Source organism: Lineus longissimus, chromosome 3, assembly GCF_910592395.1.
Source record: "Lineus longissimus chromosome 3, tnLinLong1.2, whole genome shotgun sequence".
Classification (NCBI taxonomy): Eukaryota; Metazoa; Nemertea; class Pilidiophora; order Heteronemertea; family Lineidae; genus Lineus; species Lineus longissimus.
Window position 1 is genome coordinate 25,466,038 of NC_088310.1, and position 24,337 is coordinate 25,490,374.

Consider the following 24,337-nt stretch of genomic DNA (forward strand, 5'->3'; position numbering starts at 1 on the left):
CATTAAAACGTCTGACAAATTCTTAAAATTCTATTATCAGGAAGGGTTTTTTTCACGATTTATTGTCAGGATCACTGAGACATCAAGATGAGCTTATCTTAAGAACGTGTTTAGATGTCAAATCTGCCTATCACAAAATCACCATGATCACGTATTAATTCTTTAGCGAACCGATGCCACAAGCCATATATTCTATTCTAAAGCTATCTCAAACAATACCAGAGTATTGAGTTTCATTTTCCGTCTTTTGTCTACCAGATTATCATTAGCCTGGTCGTCTTATGAGTGACCTAAGACAAAGACCGCATCTTCGTCATCAGTCTACCACCCCACCTGCCGAGACAGCTACATGTCAAGGAAGTGGACCAATTTGCAGGAAATTTCGCTTGTGGGGACTTGGTGTCCTTTCTGCGGGGGATGCCCGGCGGAGAAAACCAATCCATCCGGTGATTACGCGGCAGGATATCAACAACAAGCTGTGATTATCGGCCGAAAGATGAAAATTTGTTTTGGGTCGGAACATTTGCGTGAGCGTTAGCACTAGTGAAATCTTGGTGTTAGTGTGGTGTTATTCTTTAATGACTTCTTCACAGACAGGGTCTAACCTCATTTCAGAAAATGCTCCTGGTTCATCTCAGTTACATACATAATGAACAAAGGGTTAACACGATTCGAAAACAGATGTGTTTTTTCAAGAACGTCTGCCTTGGCCACAGTAAGTGGTAACATAACCATAGATGAAAGACATTTCCATAAGATTTGGAAATAATCCCAATTTTGGCAGGAGTGAAACAGAACGAAAATGTGCAATGTTGCACATTTCAGAACCCCCTCATGCATAAACAAATATGCCTCATAAATATGTAGATGAGCCTGATGAATATGTAGATTTGACAGCCAAACAGAGTGTTTTCACCAGTTTTGATTGATCAGTTCAATAAAGCACCCGCTGACTAATACAAAGTATGTGTTTTCCCGCCATAAAGGGGACAATATTGCTGCAGAATTCAACCACACATTCTTCCATACTCCGCTGAAGAAATTCTGCGCGAATATGCAAACTGCACCAGAAGCCGCGGCATGTCAAAATATCCATTTGGTAAAATTGCCTAATCAAATTTGAGTGATAGCCGTGTATGGTTTTGAGATGATTTATGCGCCGCCGCGCTATGTCCTGCAATAACATTGTCCAAATGGCCATTGCCGTGGATACATGGTCTGTGGTATACACCACTTCTATGACTCCTTTCATGAAAACCATCCAAGCGTCCTAAACGCACTAAATCATGTTTTATGCTTTAATTATTAGAGGGCGCATAAACGGGTATCTGCTTTAATCTGTCGCGGCATGAAACAATCAGAGAGCCAAGAAGACCTGCTTATAGGAGATACGTCCGCACCATTAGTGAAAATTATCAAATTTTGCAAATGACTTGGTTGACATTGGTTTACGAGTTGGTCAGTAGTTAGAGGATATTCAGGGTCAGGATGGGTATTGCGGCAATGATGGGGGTCAACTGAGGTAAATTGGGTGGAAAAATAACACTAGGTTCAGGGGTCTGGAAGTATAAATTGCTATCAATTATGTCTGTCATAATATCGAGACTTATCAACAAATGAAATTGTAAATACAAAGAGTACTTCTCTTTGTCTTTTTGATTGTTATAGCATCTCCCCATCCCCAGCTCCACAGAGTTAATATCTTGGCCACCAGATATGGTCATACACATGTATAAGTATAGTAGCGATATTCAGGAGCTATGATTGTATGCATAATATATCAACCACAAGACGGCCACATTTTTTCAGTCATATAATTGGCTGAGACTTTCATCTCCGGGCTCAAGAATACAGCAACAATGGATATGAGAAAATATGAACTATCTACACTGCAACTTATATTCAAATACATAATTAGTGAAATAAACTTCATTATCCTCACTTGGCTATTTTAGTGTAATCAGACAAGAGCTAATCTGTTTTAATTGCAATTAATACAAAGAAATGTCAAGAGATTATAACTATTCAACTGTAACAAATCTGGTTCCCCGCTATGCCACTGTGTTACAATATTGAACAAATGATATATTTTTATATAAAAACGACATAATTCAATGAGCAGACTGGAGAAATCTCGGTTTTCTGCTCAAATACTTCGAGAATTTTCATTGCAGTTTCTCTGATGGATTCAGTTTATCAGCCGAGGTGATTTCCACGCCTTCTGCGCTGGAATAACTGGTGCATTGAACTGTGACAATATGGTGCTCATGTTTGCGATCAACGCGCGGACTGTGGCGTTACGATGCAAAAATGGCTAGCAGCCTTAACGGCCTGTCAATTTGTATCAAAATCGACATAAGTCAACCAGGAATGTGAAAACAAAGCAAATCGTCTCCTCGGCAAAGCGAGCGTTGACATGCACCGCAAATGCCTTCTTGCTTCACTTGCTCTGCGCAGTGGAATTTTTCTGACACGACCGAGTTGGATAATCTTGTATTTAACACCAGAATGTTTTAAAATCACCACCCCTTATGCCAGTGTTCACACAAGAATTCCCTCATCTGAGTCATTTATGCTCGCCGCTTAATTAGCTCGTTGCGTGCCCTCAGCGCAGTCTGTCAGACAAAATGGGAAAAATAGGCAACGAATTGTGCGGCGACATCCATAGTAACGGCCTATTTTACGGTGCGCACTACCGCCCTAGGAAAGTAACTTAAACTTAGAAAATTACTGGATAAACAATGGTACAAACACGCCATTTCTTGATGGGCCCAGCCAAATAGATACCTGCATGTAACCAGAGAATTTAGACCCTTGCAGCCATCTACACCCACTTTTGTAACTGACAGTTGACATTGGTGATCGGTATACTGGGAAGCGGCCCTGGGCGGAAAAACTCCCTCGCCACAAATCTGTGTTGATTGCGATCAGTAATCTGGCTGAAAATCGAGATCTTTGCAGCAGTCTAAGAAACTCACAATAACTCCACGGGATATCCTGCGATCACTTTCTCCCCAAAAGGCAAGCCGTGAAGTTTTGATCTCTGTTCAAGATAGCTGTTGCGAAGACTCGGCACTGGTTATAAATGCACGTGGAGCGACGTTTCCATATCTACAACACTTTGATCCTAATTGCATAAAAGGTCACAAAAAATACCCAAAGAACAAAACTGGGAAAGATCGTTGCTGAGGAAGATGTGTGAATGTTTTTTTCTTTCAACGACAGTATTTTTTTGATTAGGTGGTCACCCGATATAGCAAGATATGAAATGGTTTGTAATTACTTTTAGAAAACTGATCAAGATATCTGATATAATTGCTCACTTTTATCAAGGCATCTGATATAATTGTCCGTTTTTTGTGAGACAGTAAAGTTAACAATCATAAGTAGTAGCTTTCTTGATATTGCTTTTTCTGACGCAAGTGGGCTTGTATTATTTGTAACAAGAGTAGTGTAATCTATTTTTTAATCAATTGCTGTTCAAGTATATCTTACTTTTCCTGGTCTCTCTTGTGGTGGAATATGAAAGTAACAATATGGATTGTGAGAGACAATAAGGATGGAGTATCCATGCTAGAACCATTCTCAGAAAACTATAAAGAAAATATTTGGACCACTGAATGAAGACGGAGGACATCAACCTGTCCACGCAATCAAATGATTTGTGCTTCCTTTTTTATTGTGTAACTTCCTTTTGTTTCTTCTTACTATCAGATCAACTCAAGAAACAGTTAAAAGGGTCAGTTCAGCTTTAAAGTACGTTGAACGGCCTCCACACCTCGTCTTGCATGACCAGGACAGAACCAAGACGAGCATGGGTTATGCTTTCTCCTATAATTGGATAACGAACTGACAGGATATGGCCTATTCCCGCGTAATGACAGGGCTGGCTAGCCAGCAAGTGCTACGGGCACCAGCAACATCACCTTAACCATCAAACCGTGGCAAGCAGTTTGGCAACGAGGCCATTTATTTCCATCGCCATCCCATCCCACCCCACTGCTAAATTAAGATAAGCAGTGTATCCTCGTGTAACTTCTCCGTTCATATGGGCCGAAATTATTTTTCCGGTTCATCAACTGGGAAAAAAGAGATGCATGGCTAATCAAGGTTGAAGAATGAAAATTTGTATGGAATATTTGAACATCACACACTGTTTGTTCGGTTAATGATCTGTGTATGGCGTTTGATAAATGATGAGAGTCGTCACAAGGCTGGTGACGTGGTGACGGAGGGATGGCATGATCTTCTGACATCAAATCATCGCCGTCTGAATCACTGGAGACCAATGGACCAGGGCACATATTTTGAACTCCTACTCTGGTCGCAGTTGGAATCATTGGCGCAAGATTGAAATGGCAGTGGTATGCACTGTCACATGAGTAATGCTAGAGAAGACAAAATTTTCATCTTCATTTTGCTGTTTTGTTTACTGCAAACCCAGAGAATTTTGTGAGCTTCTTATATTTGCATTTTCCAGCAGAAACCTTTGAAGGAAAATGTGGGGTTTTTAGATTTCATCATCATAATCTGATAAGACATAGGCCCTACTTCAAAATGTCAACACGCCACTGGATCTGAAGGAAACCAAACAAAGAATTCTTAGAGACTTTTTGAATGAACTATTCCATCAAAGAAACTTCCTTTGTCTAGAATGTCTTCCACCAAATGTTTCAAAGGTTACTGAACCCTTTGAACTGAACTGGATTCAACAGAAGGATTTGAAATTTTTGAGGACTGAATGAAACTTGTCAAACAAATGTGTGCTTGCTTGACTTTTCAAGACAGGACACACAAAAGACAGCACTTAAAATCATACCCAAACCTTTTGAGACATTCGGTTCACATTATCGTAACATTTTAACAAAGCTTCACTGTACATGTTAATAGTGACTTTTTGATGAGCTCAATATATATGCATGAAAATATCTTTTACTGTTTTGAATATGAAACCATCACTGATTGAAGACAGAAAGCATCAAGATATCCCAGTTTACAGTAAACCAATTACTGAAGCTGTTGAAAAATACAAGTCATGGAACTGATTTACATTTTAAAGCCAAATCAGAAAGCGTGAAACCAAAAGCGAATCCGAAAGATCTGTACAAATCGTCTAGCAATTCCCACCACATCTCGGCTACAGAGCCGCCCCACCATATAAGGCGGCACGTATTGGTTCTAAGGCAGGCGTCTGAGCAAGCGGGATAAAACTGATTACCACGGAGAGGGTGATAAATCATGCAAAATCAAACACGTCAAAATTCATTGTTAAATCATGTACACGGAGGTCCCAATTGATGCCTGGCACTTGCTTGGCATTACAAGGTTTACTGGTGGAAAAAAGACGTGATTTTTCATTTGAAATGGTAAATATATGCAGACGCGACATCAAAGGGTTGCCTCTGTGATGTTTGGCTCCGTACACATTGATTAAACAAGACTTTTAATCAGGTCCACACCGGGTTTTTGTCAATTTTATTAATTCATTCATGAATATCTAATGTTGAAGATGAATTCAGATATTGGTTGTTTCTTTCTAAGATTTTTATGACGAGTTTTAGACAGTTTGAGTGATTCGCTTTATCATGCATTCCATTTACATGATCGGTTCATTTTGTTGATGGAACCTTTGAAACACAATGACAGAATAGCCAATGCCATGAGAATGTCTTACAAGAACGTAACTGCTTTGGCTAGAAGGAAAATTTGAATTTCATTCCTTCATCAGCAACCGGAAATTCAAATGGAGGAGTAACTAAAAACTTTGATCACATTTGACATCCAGGAGCAGTCGCAGTCACACCATCATTTTCAAATCTGTAACCCCGCAAAAAAAGACGTCTTGTGCTCTTTTGTTGTGTGTAAATCACTGGCACCCATCTCATTAAGATGGGGTTTGATGGTTTATCTTGAAACAAGCCCACGGTTCATCGGGCGAATTCTAATTACCACCGCGAATCAGGGTCAGAGCTTTGGAGGTGATCCGACTAATTCAACGTCAGCAAGTAATTGATTACAAGACATCCAACCACCTCAGATGGCGAGATTTGGGGATTAGGGTGGGATAGACTTGATGTCGTCTTGCCAAGGGACGCCAAGCAAACGTCTGTCTGGAGACTGAGACATGTTAGGGAGATGAAAATAATGGAAACTTGTAAATATGAGGTTACTCCTAGTTCTCTAGTAGTAAAACCGGGGACGGAAAATAGCGGAGGTTCATGATGTAACCAACAGTCACCAGCTTGGGCCAAGGTTCTGATTAGAAATTGCAGTGAAACATGGTTTTTGTTCATAGGCTTTTAGTTTTAATCCCACCTTTCCCAAGTCCTTCGTCGAAAACGACACGGAAAAAACTCACAAGATCTTTATAACTTCTGGCTGAGTTTTAGATTTTTACATATTTTTGTCTGCTGAAAATCTCATCGGTGTGCTCTAGGCTGATTAAAGGCAGTTAAAGATGAAGATGACAGGATCTTCACCTAGTTTCTCTCTCTCTCGATCGGCTGGTATAGGTAAGCCGGCCTCCAGGGATTCTTGATACTCGTACAGCATCAAGTGTTAACTGTTGATACACATTTACAAGTCAACCGAACCTGCTTGTAGAAAATACCAAGGTTTTTTGCCTGTATCCAATTCTCGAGAGAATTTTTTTCTTGATGATGTCTAACATTTATCTCATTAAAGCCTGCAGATAATTTTGTGAAATTAAACTAATGTTTCCAACATAAACAGGAGTTTATTCCATCTCGTAATGACCATTAAGACGAAATAATTCGCAGAAATTTCAAATCATCATGCAAAATGAAGCCGGAGGGAATGACTTTGTGACAATATTAAGAGACGTCATAAATTATTTAAACCACGGTAAAAGAGCACCCGTAAACTCTCCCCACCCAGAAGAAGATAACACATTATTTTTGTGTAATCTGGCGGTTCTTTTCAATTATCGCCGCTTCCTTAAGTTGGTGGCAAGCGCTGGGTGTATCCGACTCACAGATGTGGCGGTAGCTCTTGAGAGGTGCACCACAGCCATCGGAAGTTTTCCCGGTTCATCGTCCATCCTTATGGCCAAATGAAGCCATTTAGCAAACAGGTGATGCAGAATCCTTTTGTAAACTACATCCCATTAATGATATAGATGAGCCTAATCATATCGGGGCGATGGATAGTCCGAATGGGGGAGGTAAGGAAAGCTGGAGATGAATACAGATGCTCTCATCTCAAACAAACATCTACACATATGAAATTCTTATCCAGATTTTTGGAAATCTATGTTTGATTTCAAATCTCCACCTTTTCTATCAATGTTAAAAACACGACAGATAATGCGTCAAAAGCTGTATCATTTCCCAACATCCTTAGGAACCACCAGTGACATGTAGTAGCAAGAGAATACAATTTGTCTTAGGCCATTACTGTGCATCACACTAATGCTTTTATGGGCGGCAGTGACGGGTAATTGTAATTTTACAACCAATTGGAGAAAACCCTTGATGCATTTTGCTATTTCCCAGTTAGTGTCTGCCTGCCGAAATGTAATAGCCATCATCATTTATCGGGGTGGCGCTTTAGAGAGTACAACCAAAATGACAAGTTTATGAATGTTTACTTCTTGTTAATACCAGGTTATCGTATAGCAAGTGCGTGACTTTCGGTCAAACTATCTCTTATATAGGAAAATGGACCAAATTAGCTTATCCATTCACTTAGTTAGCAAATATTAAGTTATATGGCAAGCATTTGAAGAGTTTCATAGTGCACAGCCAATGGTACTATGCATTAGTATAAAGCCACCTGGAAAGATTTTAGTGTTGACCTTCATCGTTCATAAAGCAAATTATCAAGTGAACCTGTGCACCATTGTGGAAAATAATCTAATTTTCAAAATGACCACAATTTCTTCAACTAAATTCTCCCTCACCTGCGCAAGGGTCCTTTAGATTGTCGAACATCGATGGAAGCAGTGACAAGTCCAACAAAACAGACAGCTGATTCCGCTGAATTTAATCTCGTCTAATTTCCTCTAAAAAAATCAAGTGGGGATATTTCTCCATGCCACAAGCAATAAAAACTGGGACTGTCATGCAAAAAGTTGATCAAAGTTTATATGCAGGTGAGGTACGACAATAACCAACAAATTCAATACAATTATGAAACATAAAACGCATCGCTTGAAGGGTAGTGTTAGACACAGCGGGGCGTGGAAAAACTGCTTCTCATTCTCGGCAGTTTGAATGGGATCTTTATCGGGATGAAATCCGGACTAGAATACATCCAAGTGTCGGAGTCTGGACCTTTGATATGCTCGGGGCTGTTTGGGTATATTTGGTAATCTGATCTGTAATCATGGTCGTGTGGGGTGCCCACACCAGAGGTAATGCTATATACAGCTCGAAGGACCATTTTTAGGTAATGCAATCCGGTCGGAGGGACCATTTTGAGTTTTATGATCCCTGATTGACTGTCCATCTAATCATGCTAATTCTCAACAAAAGCAATGATTAGCTTGACTAAACGACTTTGGCTATTTAGTGTCATCCTATGGTGTTAAAGCTTCTTAAATCAGATTCCATTCTTGTTTCCCTCAATAATCTCAAGTAAGTACTTTTATATCACTTCTGTGGTCTGGTTTTTACTCTTCAGCCAACTTTAATCCAAAGAAGCTTATAGAGGGACATATTTTTCCCAATATTTTTTTCTAAATTTTCTCAGAAAATATGAAAATTCCTGACACATGACACTGAGGGAAGTCATTCTAAAGATGATGATGACTTTTTGGATAGATGATTGCACAATCTCTAATTCAGAAACAGCAACACAACATTGAGTGAACTTACACTTACACAGAGCCAATGAAACAATGGAGTTGTGACCAAAAAAGTTGAAATTAGAGGAAATGAAAAAATATTGAACACAGGAGGTTCAATCTATCAGAATATGGTCGAGTAGTTCTCATCTCACTTCTCAGATGGAGGAATAATTATTTCTATTGTTTTGCAACGTCATCCGTTTCTTGTTTCCACGGCATGGTCATCACATCAACGGCAATATCGCCAGCAACACCCCGAGGGCATAGAGGACAGGTGTCGTCAAAGGGAAGTTCATCATCTTACAATAGAAAGTGATCCAACAGTGAATGAGCAGCGACCAAGTGAAGTGACTCAAGTGTCCGCACTGATTAAGCAACCCACTGATCCTGTGAACGCAAAATCGAGGGAAATTACGCGGAAGAATCGCACACAATGTCAAACGGTTGCATATCCCTTTTGTCATCAGGGGTGTCGGCGAAAAATATGACTGCAATTATAACATTCGTAGTTCATTTCACCGAAAGTTCACTGGATCCACCCTGCTTCAATCAGTGAAGACGCCTGCCACCAAGTAGTGAAACAGACTCTGGCTATTTCGGAAGACTTTTGGCGATGATTTTGCCAAAGGTGTCAAAACGGCCACCAAGGTGTCAGAATTGCCCTTAATTGCTTTACCTGTTGAACTTGTCCTTCTAACTGACCAACAGGGTGGTTGTCTGTACCAATTAGAGCAAGATAATGATTATAAATTTTGGTAATCAGGTGACCCCCAGGCTTCTTTAGGAACGTCATGTCATGGAGCAAAATAAATTTGATTGTCCTTTAGATGAGAAGGCATAACGAACTAATGATATTGAGATCTGTATGCTAGCTAAAGACCAGTTTCAGCAGAAATACATGTAATCTTCCTGAAACTCGGGCAAAATATCTGGCATTTCACCGTAAGGAGCCTAGCATCGAGAAGCATGTTACGAACCTGCTTCTAAGGATAATACTATTTGGTTGACAATTATTATAACAAGATTCAAGTATCTATTCTCGTCTTTCGATATGGTTGCCAGGCATTATCCAATGAAGATCGCTCTCCTCTTCCTGTACACTATCTCTTGTTGAGCGTCTGCTGTACACATCTCATTACTTTGATGTTAAAAATAAATTACCTTGCTAGGTTTGTAAACAAAATCACATTACCTAGGGCGCAGAGGAGGCTGTGGATGTGATGTGCATACCAACACATAATTACACTACGCTGGAATCCCCCACAGGACATGCGCAATATACCAGCGCCCTAACAGGAGTGCAGGAAGGTAATCCAAAGAACCTTTCGGTATAGAGCAAACTTCAAAACAAAATTTCATACCAACATTCTTGTGTCCTTCCTATTCTGATGCAACCATGATTTATGCGCTCCTTATTCAAGAACCGTTATTGAGAATCAACTAAATGTCATCTTTAACACAATGATTCCAAAAAGTAGCATAACATTGTAACCCCTTCAAGAAATGAGAAGTTTAGCCTAAAAGTTGACATATCACATTTTTTATGACAGAATTCATGTTTTTTCTCTCAAGATAAAATGATGGAGAATGGGAAAGGCGTAAAGGATAATATAGTGAACTATAGATCACCTTTTGCTCGAGGGGGTAATTGACTTTATTCTTGTAGTTAGGTGAAGTGATACTGAACGAAGGGCACTGCGGGGCATGAACGCCATGTTACACGATCGTCAATATCTCAAGTTTGACGCCAGCGTACCCGCAGGCCGCTCCAACAACTACGGACCTGCGGCACTTCTTTTGAGGGAGCCCGCTGATACGCCTCCAGGCCACACACCGCCATGATCATTTTCCTCAAATGCGCTGCTCTTTTTTGGCAAACAGATCGCAAATATCCAACCTGAAAGGCGTTTTGTTTTATAATGAGCGAGGTGAATGAGATACCGGTTTCTAGGTGATCATCGGGATATTATATCAACTTCTCAACGTGATCAGATATGACAACTGAAATGTGACCTGTCTCAATGATAATCATGCCCGCAAAAATACGCCAGGAGTTCATAAAACACAATACCCTTCGGTCGACTGTTACCAGTGAAATAAAATTTCAGCAGCCCCAACGGACCTTGGTGCGGGACTTGACATGATTGCCCTTATTGACTTTGAGGTCTTGGTGAATAATTCACTACATGTTTTACCTATAGAATTTCCACATCAATATGATTATATTCCCAAGGAAAGGAGAACGATAAAACTGGCCAGAATTAGCAATTCTAGTTGTGGCAATAGAATATACCAAGAAAGCCCACAGTATAAGTTATCAGTTGCATTATACTGCAACGCAGAATCGAATATAAGTACTATTTATTATGAATCGAGACCATTTTTCTGTACTGGCTAACAAATGTTATCACAACAACAGTCTCATAGCTTTTGTAGAATCTAGTATTTTCTGAGACCAATTCTATTGTTATATGTCTTGTAATAGTGTTTTCACATTTAGCCAATAGGCTTGTATATCATTTTATCATGTGAGCCCAATTGGGCTGTGTGTGTGGGGATAGACTCGTATGTCATTGTATGTCATTTTATCAAGTGAGCCCAATTGGCCTGTGTGTGGGATAGACTTGTATGTCATTGTATGTCATTTTATCAAGTGAGCCCAATTGGCCTGTGTGTGGGATAGACTTGTATGTCATTGTATGTCATTTTATCAAGTGAGCCCAATTGGGCTGTGTGTGGGATAGACTTGTATGTCATTGTATGTCATTTTATCAAGTGAGCCCAATTGGGCTGTGTGTGGGATAGACTTGTATGTCATTGTATGTCATTTTATCAAGTGAGCCCAATTGGGCTGTGTGTGGGGATAGACTTGTATGTCATTGTATGTCATTTTATCAAGTGAGCCCTAGTGGACTGTGTTTTGACCAAATAAAACAGACTGGACCAATGCAGTCAGATGTGTTGTCTGTTATGCGTGTTTTGCCTAGAAGATGCTTGAGATTTCAAAGATTTCTAGGTTTTGTGATGTGGAAATGACATCCTGGATGGAGCCCAGTTTAAAGAACATTCTTTAGCAGTCTCTCATAGGCAAATATACTGAAGTCCACAAAGCTTAGAACCAATGACTGAAAAGTCATCTTCAAATGGTAAAATGCCACTGAAAGGACCATTAAGATCAAAGAGAAGATAGAAAGCATCACCAATTTTGGCGAGACTGGCCAAAGGATTACACCAAGGATTCAGAGGCTGACCACTTAGGCGGGCTATATGACACAAAATTACTGCTCGGAGGAAAAAAAGGCGAACAGTGTCCATTTAGTGGTAATGATGCATGGTTGTGGTCGGCAGGGAAGTGAGCGCGTTGATTACATTATCTTGCCGATACTAATCAACTTAGCGATGAACTCGCCAGCGGTTAATGAGCGCGGGGGACAAAAATCATGAAATATGTAAATGCGCACTGGTTAGCAGCGGTAAATGTTCACAAGGGCCCAGTCATTAGTTTGTCGATGTGATCATCTTGAACATATCGCATCTACGCAGCTTGCCACCTTGCAAAGCATCGCCGAGCTGGCAGTCAATAAATTACGAAGCATGTCCGGTCAGTCCTCATGGTAAAATACATCACCGCTTGAAATGGGGTGTCATGATAGATAATACCGGTGGCCATAACAGGGAGGTTTGTTGAAGGCCACAGGGACCGGCTTCCCTTCAGATTAACTTGATTTAGCTGCGGAGAGTGGGCAGTTTTAACACCTTGTTAATGGATGAGAGACTGTGGTCTGACAGATGTAGAACACCTCGAATTGGATGCGAAGGTGGTAAATCAGTCAGCGTGGAAGGGTCAGAATTTATGGACTTGTCAGGATGATCAATGTTGACTACGATGTTTAGTCAAACTGGTTAGAGGAATTGACAAGACAACAATAACCATGAAGGTGAATGAGAAATTGACAAGGAATGTATCAATTTTAAGTGCAGAGAAGACAGCTCAGCTAGCCGTAGTTAGGAATTTTTCTACGGGGAAACAAATTTGGATTTTAACATCTGTTGATTTCTGCATTGTCCAGACAAAGAAGTCGTAAAGGCTCTCGTCTATCCTGAGAGAAGTAGCACCCTGCAAAAAAATTTCGTTCCAATTTTCAGTTTGACTTTGCATGCATCACGACCACCATTGAAAGCATATTGGCCAATTTGTTCTTCAATTAAAGTCCACACACTGGAGTGTTAAAATGCAAAATGCTCAAATTTTCCAACATTACATGACAGAAGCAAAAACCCGGGAGAACACTGTATGCTTTCTGTCATTAATGCGATGGATTGCTCAAGGAGAACCATAATACGCTCAAGCAATCCAACGAGGACCACCACGACTTCCCCACGCATCAGTAACCATGTTTCCAATCATCTTGGGTACATCCTTGCCATCGGCAAACTCAGAAACTTCCTAATTATCCCATTTAATTTCTGAGAACGCGGTTAACACTTCGAGCATAAGCTTCGGCCTTGCTTTCTCATGCTATCAAAATCACGTTATAGAAATGATTCTGCGGAGCTTTTGATAAAGTGCGCAAGGATGTTTCGAAACGACCCTTCGGGTCAAAAACATCATTTAATGTATTAAACCCATTTAGACATCATGTTCAGGAAATCATATAATGTATAATCAAATTTTTTCATCATGGTTTGGCCTGGGGTAGAAGACGGTTAGCCTAAGAATGCCATTTTCTTGAGCATTAGGAGCTAAATGAGCAGCATACTGAGGTATGGCTTTTCATGTTATATCGCAATGGCTTTATAATGGCAATGGCTTAGTACATGCCTCGTGTCCAGGAGGTCAAAGGTTGGAGACCAGCCGGTAAAGTTTGTTCCAATGCAACTAGTTGGTATCCACTGACCAAAAAGGGGCCTCGTATTAGAGATGGAAATATAGGCCTAAAGAGTTTGACAGAATCAAATTATCCAAAAATTACTGAAAGCCACTTATTTTGTTCATTCTGTTCTCTTATTTAGTTGAGATGAAAAGAAATGATACAAAGTTTTTTGTGCAAGAAAATCACTCCATCATCCCCACTTAGAAAGATTGGTCAATATCATCAAAAGGTTCATTAATTAGGCAATAATTAGCGAAATTCTATAACATTTCATACCGAAATGACCAGCAATGGGCTACTTAACAGCAGGCTCAAGATTCGCCAGTCAGTACATCGTAACTATAGATTATGTGTCAAATTGTCATTTTGCATCTTGTATGATGTTTAGAGTAGAGAGCCATCGTATAGGTGAATCCCCTGGTCACTAGTGGATGAATGACTGCTGAGAATGAGTGTTGATTCAATGATTTTTGCATCAAGCAGTGTCCAATGAAGAGGAATTTTTAATGGTTTTCTTATTGTACTGGCAGGGTCTTTAGATGAGGACTTTTTCTGAGGGTGCTGGTACCTTGAAATTTTCATTCATTGTGTGAATGAGCATGCATGACCATGTGCAATTATACTGTTTTTGCTGCACCCTAGATTGTAGCTAGACTTCCACCAATATCATCCATTCTTATTCACATAGAGCTAATTTCTAAAGATATATCAAGTTGGTAAAAAGCATCCTCAGGAAAATTCAACATGCCATAGAGATGGGTGGTCTACAGTATAGGCCTTCTCTCACCAGCGCACTTTGCTGTTAACCTAAGTAATGTGTACCACCAGGAAACGCTGTCAGCAATAACGTGGTCTACAGTATGAGCCCTCCCCTCACATCTGTACTTCTCTGAGGCTGAAGAGCATCCCTAACCATATTAGTAACATGTACCACCAGGAAACATGTAAGAATTATGACAGTAATCACAGATGACAGGACAGCGCTGGAGCGGTCAGGGGAAAGACCCTCAAGAATACTGACCAAATGATGACAGGAGAAACTGAAATCAACACAGTTTGTCGTGATGGAGAAGAAGGACCATGAGCAGTAATATAGAAAGCAAAAGAAAAACATTTCTCTAAGAAATTAAAGTGAAATCGACTTACCAATTATTAACTTGTAATATCGTTAATCCTGTATCTTGTGCCAGCTGTTTCTTTTGTTCCTCTGAGGGATATGGATGCTGGAAAGAGCAAAATCATCCAAAAATAACTAAGGTGATGAACATAGAATGCATAGAAATATGTCACCAGATGCAATATGCCATACGAATAATTCAGGAATTGCATGATTTAGGAACTACTGAATTCAGCAAACCTACATATTTCATATAGAATACGCTATTGGGAAGTTTGGGACAAAACCTTAGGAAAACAAGGACCAGACTTCCCAAGAAATTACTCAAAGATTGGTAGGTTAACAACCCCCAGGCCCTATGAGGAAGGATATCCTATACCACTCACAGAAAAAAAGACATTGTTCACGTCCGAAACAAAAACCAGGATCCAATTACCAATCGGCACACGCAGGGGGCAGAATTCCTGCCTTTTACTGTTATTAATGAAGAAACCGTTGAATCTCAACATTAGTGAGAGACAGAACAGGAAAAAACGTGTGTGTCAAGATTTTTTTTTAAATTGGAAAAGAAAATGTATGCTGATGAGGAATCATTAAACGTGTCCTGGATGTGGATGATTCAATGAAAAAATCAAGAACGATGATTTTCACAGCAAATATTTCAGCTGTACCTAAGCAGTTTAGAAGAAGAATTTGCCAAAGAGAACTGGTAGCAGTGATCGAAATAGAAAATCATGACCTATCATCTACTCATAATGCTAATTCAACATTGAAAATTCTCAAAGATTTTTTACGCATGAAATAATGGGAGGACTTTTACGAGCATGCGTGACGGACCATTTTAATGCACCAACATCCCAGTGGAGGTTTCTCATCTAAAAAGGCTGATTCTTTTCAACGTGAACATTTGTCTTTATAATGGACAATTTATACAAAAAATTGAAATAAGGACGTCATCTTCGTTTTTCGAATCTAAATAATTCCATTACTTTAATGCCCTCAATAAATGCACAGAGGAACTACAGCTGCATGCGATAAGGATTTTACAGACCATTAAGTTCCAGCGATGGTAGTATGTTATATTTTTTGGCAAATGAAATTGGTTTTTGAAAGTCTAAAAATCCCATGATTTCCAATTCTTGGCAGCAGAAATCAGAGGATGAGTTTTTGAGAACCTGTTAAACTATTCTGACCAAATCACATTTTCAGACTAATTTTTTTTTGGGTATTCTGTAGAATGTTTATTTGCAGCAGTTAGGCTTGATGATCTTTGTTTAGTCATTTGCTGAACCATCACACAGCCTTAAATTCAAAGGATGGATTATAATTATCCTAATAAATCTTATGTTATTACATGATTTATCATTATTCTGCATCAAATCCACAGAACTCACCCCAGAGTAAAACCACCTGTTTAACGTGCAAATAAAATGTTTGTCGAAGGCAGAGTGCACAACCACATCCATCATTCCCTTGTTTGTAAATCTTTAAATAACTGCAAACGAACAATCACACAAAGCTGAAATAACCCACAGATAACATCGATTCTATTGGGTGGAAAGTGAACATCCCCATAGGGCTGTTTAAAGATAAGGCCCTTTTCCTTTTTTATCCCTCGTGACAATAGGATCATAGTGAAGATAACTTTAGACACTATAGACAATGGTGGGCAGGTGACTTGGACAATATAGAAGTCAAGAGCTAAGTCAACAGGAAGTCATCCTAATGGCTGACTATTATGTGACATAAAAAGAATAGATTTACAATCAGTAACAAGAGGGAGAAAATCTGGAAAAATCCCTGCAAATTCCATTTCCTGTATGTGAGCCCCTTATAACGCGAGCAGCTGTAACTGATGCATAATTACAAAAAATAATTAAGGTCTGAATAGTTTTGTAAACGAGTCATGGCGACCTCCGAGTTAATGAGATGGTGGTTTGGGTTTCAGTGACACTACTTGTGGAGGAAATCACATGTACAGGGCAGCTCAGAAAAAAATGACACCTTTTTCTTCATCATATTTCTGCAACTGTTGCAGTTTTCCCGAAGATATATGCCAAAAATCCACTTTTGCTCACTTTTTTCAAGAACTTCTTTGCCAAGTCACTTATATATCTAAGGTACAGGAGTTCTTGATCTTTGAAAAGATGCTAGTGCCAGGCAAGCTGAGATTGAGTCCGGTATTCAAGACACCAACATCTATTGCAAACATTACAGCCAAATGCCATAGGTGCCCGCACTTTTTAAACATCAAATTGTTTATGAGGCGAGAAAGTTATCTTGGCTAGCAAATAAATTGTATAATTGGCAAAAGAAACTAGAGCACAGCGCCGTCAGCTAAACCACGGAGCACTACTTACCGTACATTCTTAAAAATAAATATTTGTGGTAAATAAACGATCATAGCGCGGGCCTGTTAGTCGGTGTATACAGCCTCTTTATCGGGATGCATCACAGGTCTCGAGGGAGAGAGATACAGTGCATCATCTTCCTTCATTTCCCTCGAGTACCCGCTACCATCTTCTAACTGCCTGCCTATTCTCTCCATTCCGGAGAACTGTTACATTAAAGTCTCTAAATGATAAATGACATCGTCATCATAATGATCTTCTTCATTAAAACATGGTCGGAAAAACACGTTAGGGCTGTGAAATGGTACGGCTTCATTTCAGATGCGGCCATATTGTGTGGCTCATGCGGCGATGGTGTGATAGTTGTAACACGTCTGCTTCAATGAAGGAGTAGGGAATTAAATCGAGGGCACAAATCAAAGAGCTAATGTTTTTCTTGGTTTTTTTTCATCAAAAAGATGCGAAAATATAGTAAAGGGTGTCAAAATATACAACAAATCTCCTTCACAAGACTAAAGTCACGAAAACTGGTGTAATTTTTAATACACTATTTTGACTGCTGAGGGGTTATGGATAAATTCTGGACGACAAATCATGATAATGAATTGCGTGAGCTCAGGAATTTCTTTGCTTACAGCTTTAAAGGTAAAACTTTATTTCTTAGAGTGTATGCTGCTCATACCGCAATATGTTCTTGCCAAGAACATTTCCACGACCCAAAACTTGACCAGGAAAATCCCCATCCCGATTCCCCATAATGTTAAATTTTAATGAAATCTCCGCCAGACGCATTAAGCGCTGGCAAAGAATAGCCACTCTAGGTGCCGTAGATGATCTGTTCTGCGACAGGTAAACCAGTGAAGTACCACCAAGAAATTGACTAATCTCGAATCTGGTATTGAGATAAAAGCCAGCATTAGTGTTGAGAGGTCCTCTAAACTTTACCATCAGATATTGTACGCTTGTGATAATGTACACGGGAAATGTGGCCAGGCGTTGGCTAACCCTTATAGTCGAATCAGTAATGGGATACTGGTTTAATGTTTTGACGAAAAAGAAAAATGTTTTTCAGCATTTTCTTCCACTGAAGGATCAGTGTTGAGAGGTATTCTTACTACGCAATCAGTAGAAATGTTTCGAGGCGCAGGCTTACCCTTGTACACTCCAGTATGGCCAAATTGGTAATGTGATATTGGTCTAATGTTTTGAGGGAGGGGAAGAAGTTTGTCAACATTTTCTTCCACTGAAGGGTCACTGTTAAGAGGTATCCTAATGTACACTCACTGGAAATGTGGGGAAGTGCAGGGTATTATATACAGTATCCAGTACGGTCATGTGATACTGGTAATTTTCCTCAAATGTTTTTTTATCATGGCAATATCTCCAATTAGCTGTTTGATATCAGGAATAAGCCGATATTGTGTAATCTTTAGATCAAGGAACGAGATCAAACACCACGTAGAAATACTACCCACAATTCCACGTTTGTGATCATACCTACACTTTGTGATCACATTACTGAACTCGGTATACTCGGTGGGGGAAAAACGGGGAAAAACGCAGTGAAGTATCTATTTTGGTTGGGGGTATCAGCTTAAACGACCCATAGGTCAAACTTTGCTGGTACATGGAGAAAGAAAGGTTTGCAAATCAGTACTTTGTGTCAGAGCGAATGATTGATGGAGTAACAGAGGTGGAGAGATGTAGCCTAGGGATGTGAGAGATAGAGGACTGGCTGATCCAGTTATACCAAGTCTCAATGACTGCCTATAAGAACTCTCAATAGAATAAACATTTGCTTCCTCTAGTTTCACTGATCTAAGCTTGCTTTTGAATACTCGAGTTAGGCCCTTTTCAATGAGTCTAAATTCAGACTCATTTTGAGGAGTCTTAATATGGACTCATTCGAAATCGAAATCCGAAGGAAGTGATTCAAACTAATGACTGGTCCAGAACTGATGTACCTTTGAATATATCACTGAGACAAACTTGAACCCAGAAGTGGCATTCATATCATAGTTTTCATCAAACAAACATAAACACATAGAAAGAAAGTTCTATTAGTGCCTGGATCTCTCAAAGTTTTTACCCTTGATTCTCATTATAACCCAATTCGAGTGATTTATGGATATAAGTGAATTAAAAACTAGCAAACAATGGGTGTCCCGAACGAGCAATCTCGGAGAGAATATAATCCAAGGGAAGGACAGCAGCTTGATCAGAAGTAATCACAATTGTCTATTACATTAAACAAATGGTACTAGTGATCTGTCTCAAATCGTGCGGCCGCTAAATGCTCTTTTCATATCCCATGATGCACCACTGGGGAAGTAAAATGAGTCCTGATCAGAATTTGTGAGAATGGTTCGTATAGCGGAAGCCGTCGCTAATCTGATTGGTGGGCCCAGAGCTAACGACGAATCAAATGGACAACCAAATTAATTGCATTTTCTAAGACAATGAGATCGCAATGTTCTGGCGTAATTTCTTAATTTGTACGATTTGAAACTAAAGCTTTTCTGTTGCAAACTGGTGTTGCTCCCGGTGGATAGTCTGTCGTCTGCCAGTTTCGGGGTCATAGTTGTGGGACGACGCCATCTTATCCGATAGCAGCGACGCTAATCGTATAGAGGATGACAAAGTATGCATCATGATTTGACTAAGTCACTCTGGAAAAGAGTTATCTGCCTAAAAGCCTTAACCAATTCGATTTTGACGCAACGTCCGATGATATTTGACGGCATCACAAACGACGACACACAAATTGCTGATGAGATTGTACCAAACGTGGGAAGGACACACAAGACAGTCATAACAATGGCGACAGGGGGTAACATCAGCGCAAATATTCTTTGTTCCCAAAATGCCAATTTTGACGATTTGTTGTCAGACGACTAGATATTGTCGACATTCATCATCTCTCATCTCAAATCGCTACCGCCAGGACACCGGTAGTCACAAACTCCTTGGGGCACTTAGAGAAATTAGTTCTTACTCACACAAATATTGTCACCCGGTACTCTCTGATGAACAAAACAAGTTTGTTCTTCACACGGACCCGTGATTGATATCAACAGAGAACGTACAACCATTCAAATTTTCGAACATGCGTCCCATTCACTCTGTTTACAAACTAACAATTCGATTCTTTCTCTTCTCAATAAGATTTATCATGCCAATCCTATAAATCAATGGCATTTTTCAATTTTCCTCGCTTGATTTGTCTGAGAGTGAATCTTTGGCGCGCTATAATTCCAAAAGTTTTCACCCATTGACCATTTCGGTCGCCATGGGCCAAAACAATTTGATAAGAGACAGATATCAGGATGATGATTAGAAGTGAATAGATGGCTTCCAATCAATGTCCGGCCTTGTACGGGGACCACGCCAGCTTAACAAGCTTGCGACCATCTTACTTGAGAAGATGGAGAAACTAGCACCAGTTGATACAGGCAGATTTGTGCGCAGACCATTTAGACTTAGACGGGGATTGGCGGCGAGACTTTCATTCCTCGGAACAAATTGATAAGCAGCTATTACTCAAGAGAGAAAATGAAGATTCCTTAACCATTTGTGACTTATTTCAATAACTAAACCTTATAAATTTAGGTAAATTTTTATTTAAAACAAATGTACATGATGTAGGAGGTTCCTTAGATGCAAATAAGGTCTTCCTTCTTCTTCCCCGTCATTCGATTCACTTTAGCTGAGACATAATATCTAGCCAGAATAACATAGACAAAATTGAGATGGATCTTTTAGAAACTGCGGAGAAATTTCAGATGCACTCGAGCAGGATAGCTCTTACATACTTGTAAATACGATGAGGTTTCAGATTCTACTTCAAAGTGTTTGATAAAAGGATTGCAACTCAACTTAAAAAATCAATGTTGTTTTTAGCAAAAAACAGGAAACGAAGATGAGCTGGGATCGAAAGTTGACCATTATTTGCATACTTGTATGAATAGCAGTGAAATCTGGTCGCATATCATGGTCACAGACAAAATTATGTTCATTTTATTATTGAATTCAATGTAAAACTCTACACCAAGGTGCCTTAACCATAATGACTGCTCATGAAAGACAAGATTTAGCAACCTGGACAGGAGATATCATAGACTTGGTACTTTTGGTCAGTGTATGAAAATTTAAACTGTACTTACTGTTAAATGTTGGAAGAGCCAGGCTCTCATTATATTTGTTGCTACTTTTGGGAAAATTCCTCTTTTCTTCTGTCGTTTTTGCGTGCGCTCGTCTGACTCTTCGTCCGCTGTCCCCTCCCCTGACCCAATACTGTTATCTAAACCATCACCTAAAACGAGAAAAAGAAACGCATATTAAAAAATGTGGGTATATTTTACTTTTAAAAGAAATCAACATCGCAGAAGATTTGACAAATCTCCAAAGATTAGGAAAATCACATTCAAATTACCCATTAGATGACGATCACAGGTAATGAGATACAAAACATCAAAATTACCGAAGATCGGCAGAAAAAATTGCAAAGATCACAAAAAATTACCATCAGATGACAAACTGTTTTGTTAAATGATATCAAAGGAGATGATTCGTTAAACCCTATTGTTTCCCTTTCACCGAGTATTAGGCATCTTTAAAAGGTTTCATTGTCTTGTTAGCGGGACTGAGAAATGACGCGATTTAAGATTTCAAAGATCTGCGCGAATCTGATTAGCCGTCTTAACCTCACAAAGCGACTTTTGGGAAAAAATACGACGGATATCGGGGATGACTTCTTGATTGAGGTAAAACTTATCCGTCGTGAATTATCATCATCAGTAAATTGCATTCAGATTGGACGTGTCCAAGTTAAAAAGCTAATGATCTTCTGACTCGGTTTTGAGATGAGATAAAAGTTTGTTTGAATTCAAAGCGTACAGGAGGATAAGTACAGAGGAGAAATGTCGCAGTTAGGTAAGGGAGTCATTTGGCTCCAAAATGCTTTGATTTATGTTGGAATTTTTTATTCGATAGTTAGAATTGAAGATGAAATCACGTGTTTGTGAGTCTTTGATTGAATAAAATAAGGTCAGTGACCTCTCTGCTTATAGAATACGGGGAAAGTACTAATGACATAAAATGACAAAAATAAACACTTTAAAACTTTGCATGACTCATGATGCTTCAGCAACATCAAACAGATCTTAAACATTGTTGAAACAAAAAATTTTATTTTTACAATTTTGAAGAAGATTTGAATTACTCAGCAGTAAGAGGCGTAGCAGTGCTTTTCATCAGTATGAACAAAGTCTAAGCCATTACTTAGCAGTGTTTTATAGTTTAAGAACATTTTCCTGGAAATATATTGTCATTCTATTTCCAACATTTCCAACAACTCAGAAAAAAACCCCATAGCTATGTCATTGTGTCCTTTGCTGGAGGAGGAAGGGGTTAAAAGAGGACATATGCAGGATTACAGATGACTGACCACATCCATACACAAATCCAATGCAATTCGATAATGAGAACTCTAAAGACCATGTCCACTTTTATTCCCAATCTCAGATATCAGGAAAGCTATGCATATGCTATTATAGATACTATTACAGCTCATGTATATCAATATGATCGGCCATCTCAAAATGGCGATCGATGTCACATGACTGCTGCAAGTAGCGTGGTTGGAATACCAGAAGGTGACGAGCGGAAGTAGGAATGCTATGTAAGGGACAGGAGAAATCTCTGACAGCTTGATTTGTATTATTTTGTATAATACTGCAAATTGTTTTTATTGGTGAACACAAACATTAAACCTCTACTGCATACTTGATATAAGAGTATGAAACCAAGCTTTGATTTGTGACAACACATAGCGCGGTAGTTAGATACACCTAACAGTAGAAGTATCGGTAACCATGTATATTTCAAGGGTTAATCTTGCACAAGATCCATCTAGTTAGGGTATGCATTCTGAAGGGCCCATGCACACCAGTATAACATCATAATCGATAATGCACTGGCTCATTAATAAAGTGCTTCGCAAACAAACTCAAGTACTGCTGACTGCAGCCCAGTAAATAATACATCATTCGACAAAGCCAGGCCACAATGGAAATTTAGCCATCATTAAAGAAACATGAAAATTTCCTAAATCAATGGAAATTTGTGAACAAATATTCAAAATTTTACGAAGTTGGTTGCTGCATAGATGTGTTTAGGAATAGTACAATGACAATGAAGTTGATTAAGCCAACAATAATTGGAATACCATACTATAGTGAAGAAAATATTCAATATGAAAATATAATTACACGCAAAATCAAATCTATATGAAGATAAAACAGTATTTCAGTCTCCCCACCCCAAAAAACGTTTGACCCAGCTCTGTTTCAGTAACAAACAAAAAATCAACATTGAACACAAAAGAAAATCTAAACAAACAAACAAAATATTCAACAGCAAAAGCACAAGTTTCCAAAGATGAAATTTTTTAAAATGTTTTCTTCTACCAAAAGTTATTTAATGTTTTTGTTTACATAAGTGTTAAATAAAAGTTATGAAATTGAAAGATTTATTTCCCTCCCCCTGTCAAAAATACACCCCAATGATTAACAGAACTACCTGATTGAATGTATAAACAATGGATTCATGAACCCCACTGACCCTCTCTAATACAAAAAGCTTAGATTTTGCTGGAAAGAAAGTTTCACAAAATTAAAACTTATTTCCCCGGAAAAAAAACTGGCCATCTAATCATTTGACGAATTAAGATTAAGATTAGGAATTAAGAATCGCAACCAAGCAACAAATAGAGTAATAATTTACGCAACACAGCCGTAACAATGAACACAACAGAAGCAGTATAGCGCGATGTGTAGACCACCAGCAGCGCCAGAACCCATTGAAAATGGCGCACTACGCAACGCGCAGAACTAAAGCCAGAATGAAAAGTTTCCTGCAACGTCTAACCAAATTACGACTAATCCGAGAATTTGCTATTACCTTTCCTTGGCCATGCTAGAGAGTTATCCATTTCTGGTGCCTGAGCTTTAGTGTCTTTGGGCGTGTGGACATAACCCGCCATCACCTGACCTCGGCAAGATTAACTTTTATAGCGGTATTTGCATGCAGGGTTTGATAGGCTCGTCCGACCTATTGTTAGACAAAAGGCCAATCCAGTCAACTTTCTGCTCAAATATTGAAGTCTGATTGACAAATATTTGGTGAC

General features: G+C 39.2%; 1 protein-coding gene across 6 annotated transcripts in view; it reads right to left on the reverse strand.

The window, feature by feature from the left end:
• LOC135484373 (homeobox protein Meis1-like) overlaps nt 1-24,337 on the reverse strand; it is a 184,251-nt gene that overhangs the window by 46,213 nt on the left and 113,701 nt on the right. For all 6 annotated transcript variants that reach the window (XM_064765765.1, XM_064765769.1, XM_064765767.1 and 3 more), the window contains 2 exons: nt 21,315-21,463; nt 14,830-14,906 (listed from right to left, as the gene is read on the reverse strand). In XM_064765765.1, the coding sequence (XP_064621835.1) occupies nt 14,830-14,906; nt 21,315-21,463 (226 nt within the window). The remainder of the gene's footprint in view (nt 1-14,829; nt 14,907-21,314; nt 21,464-24,337) is intronic.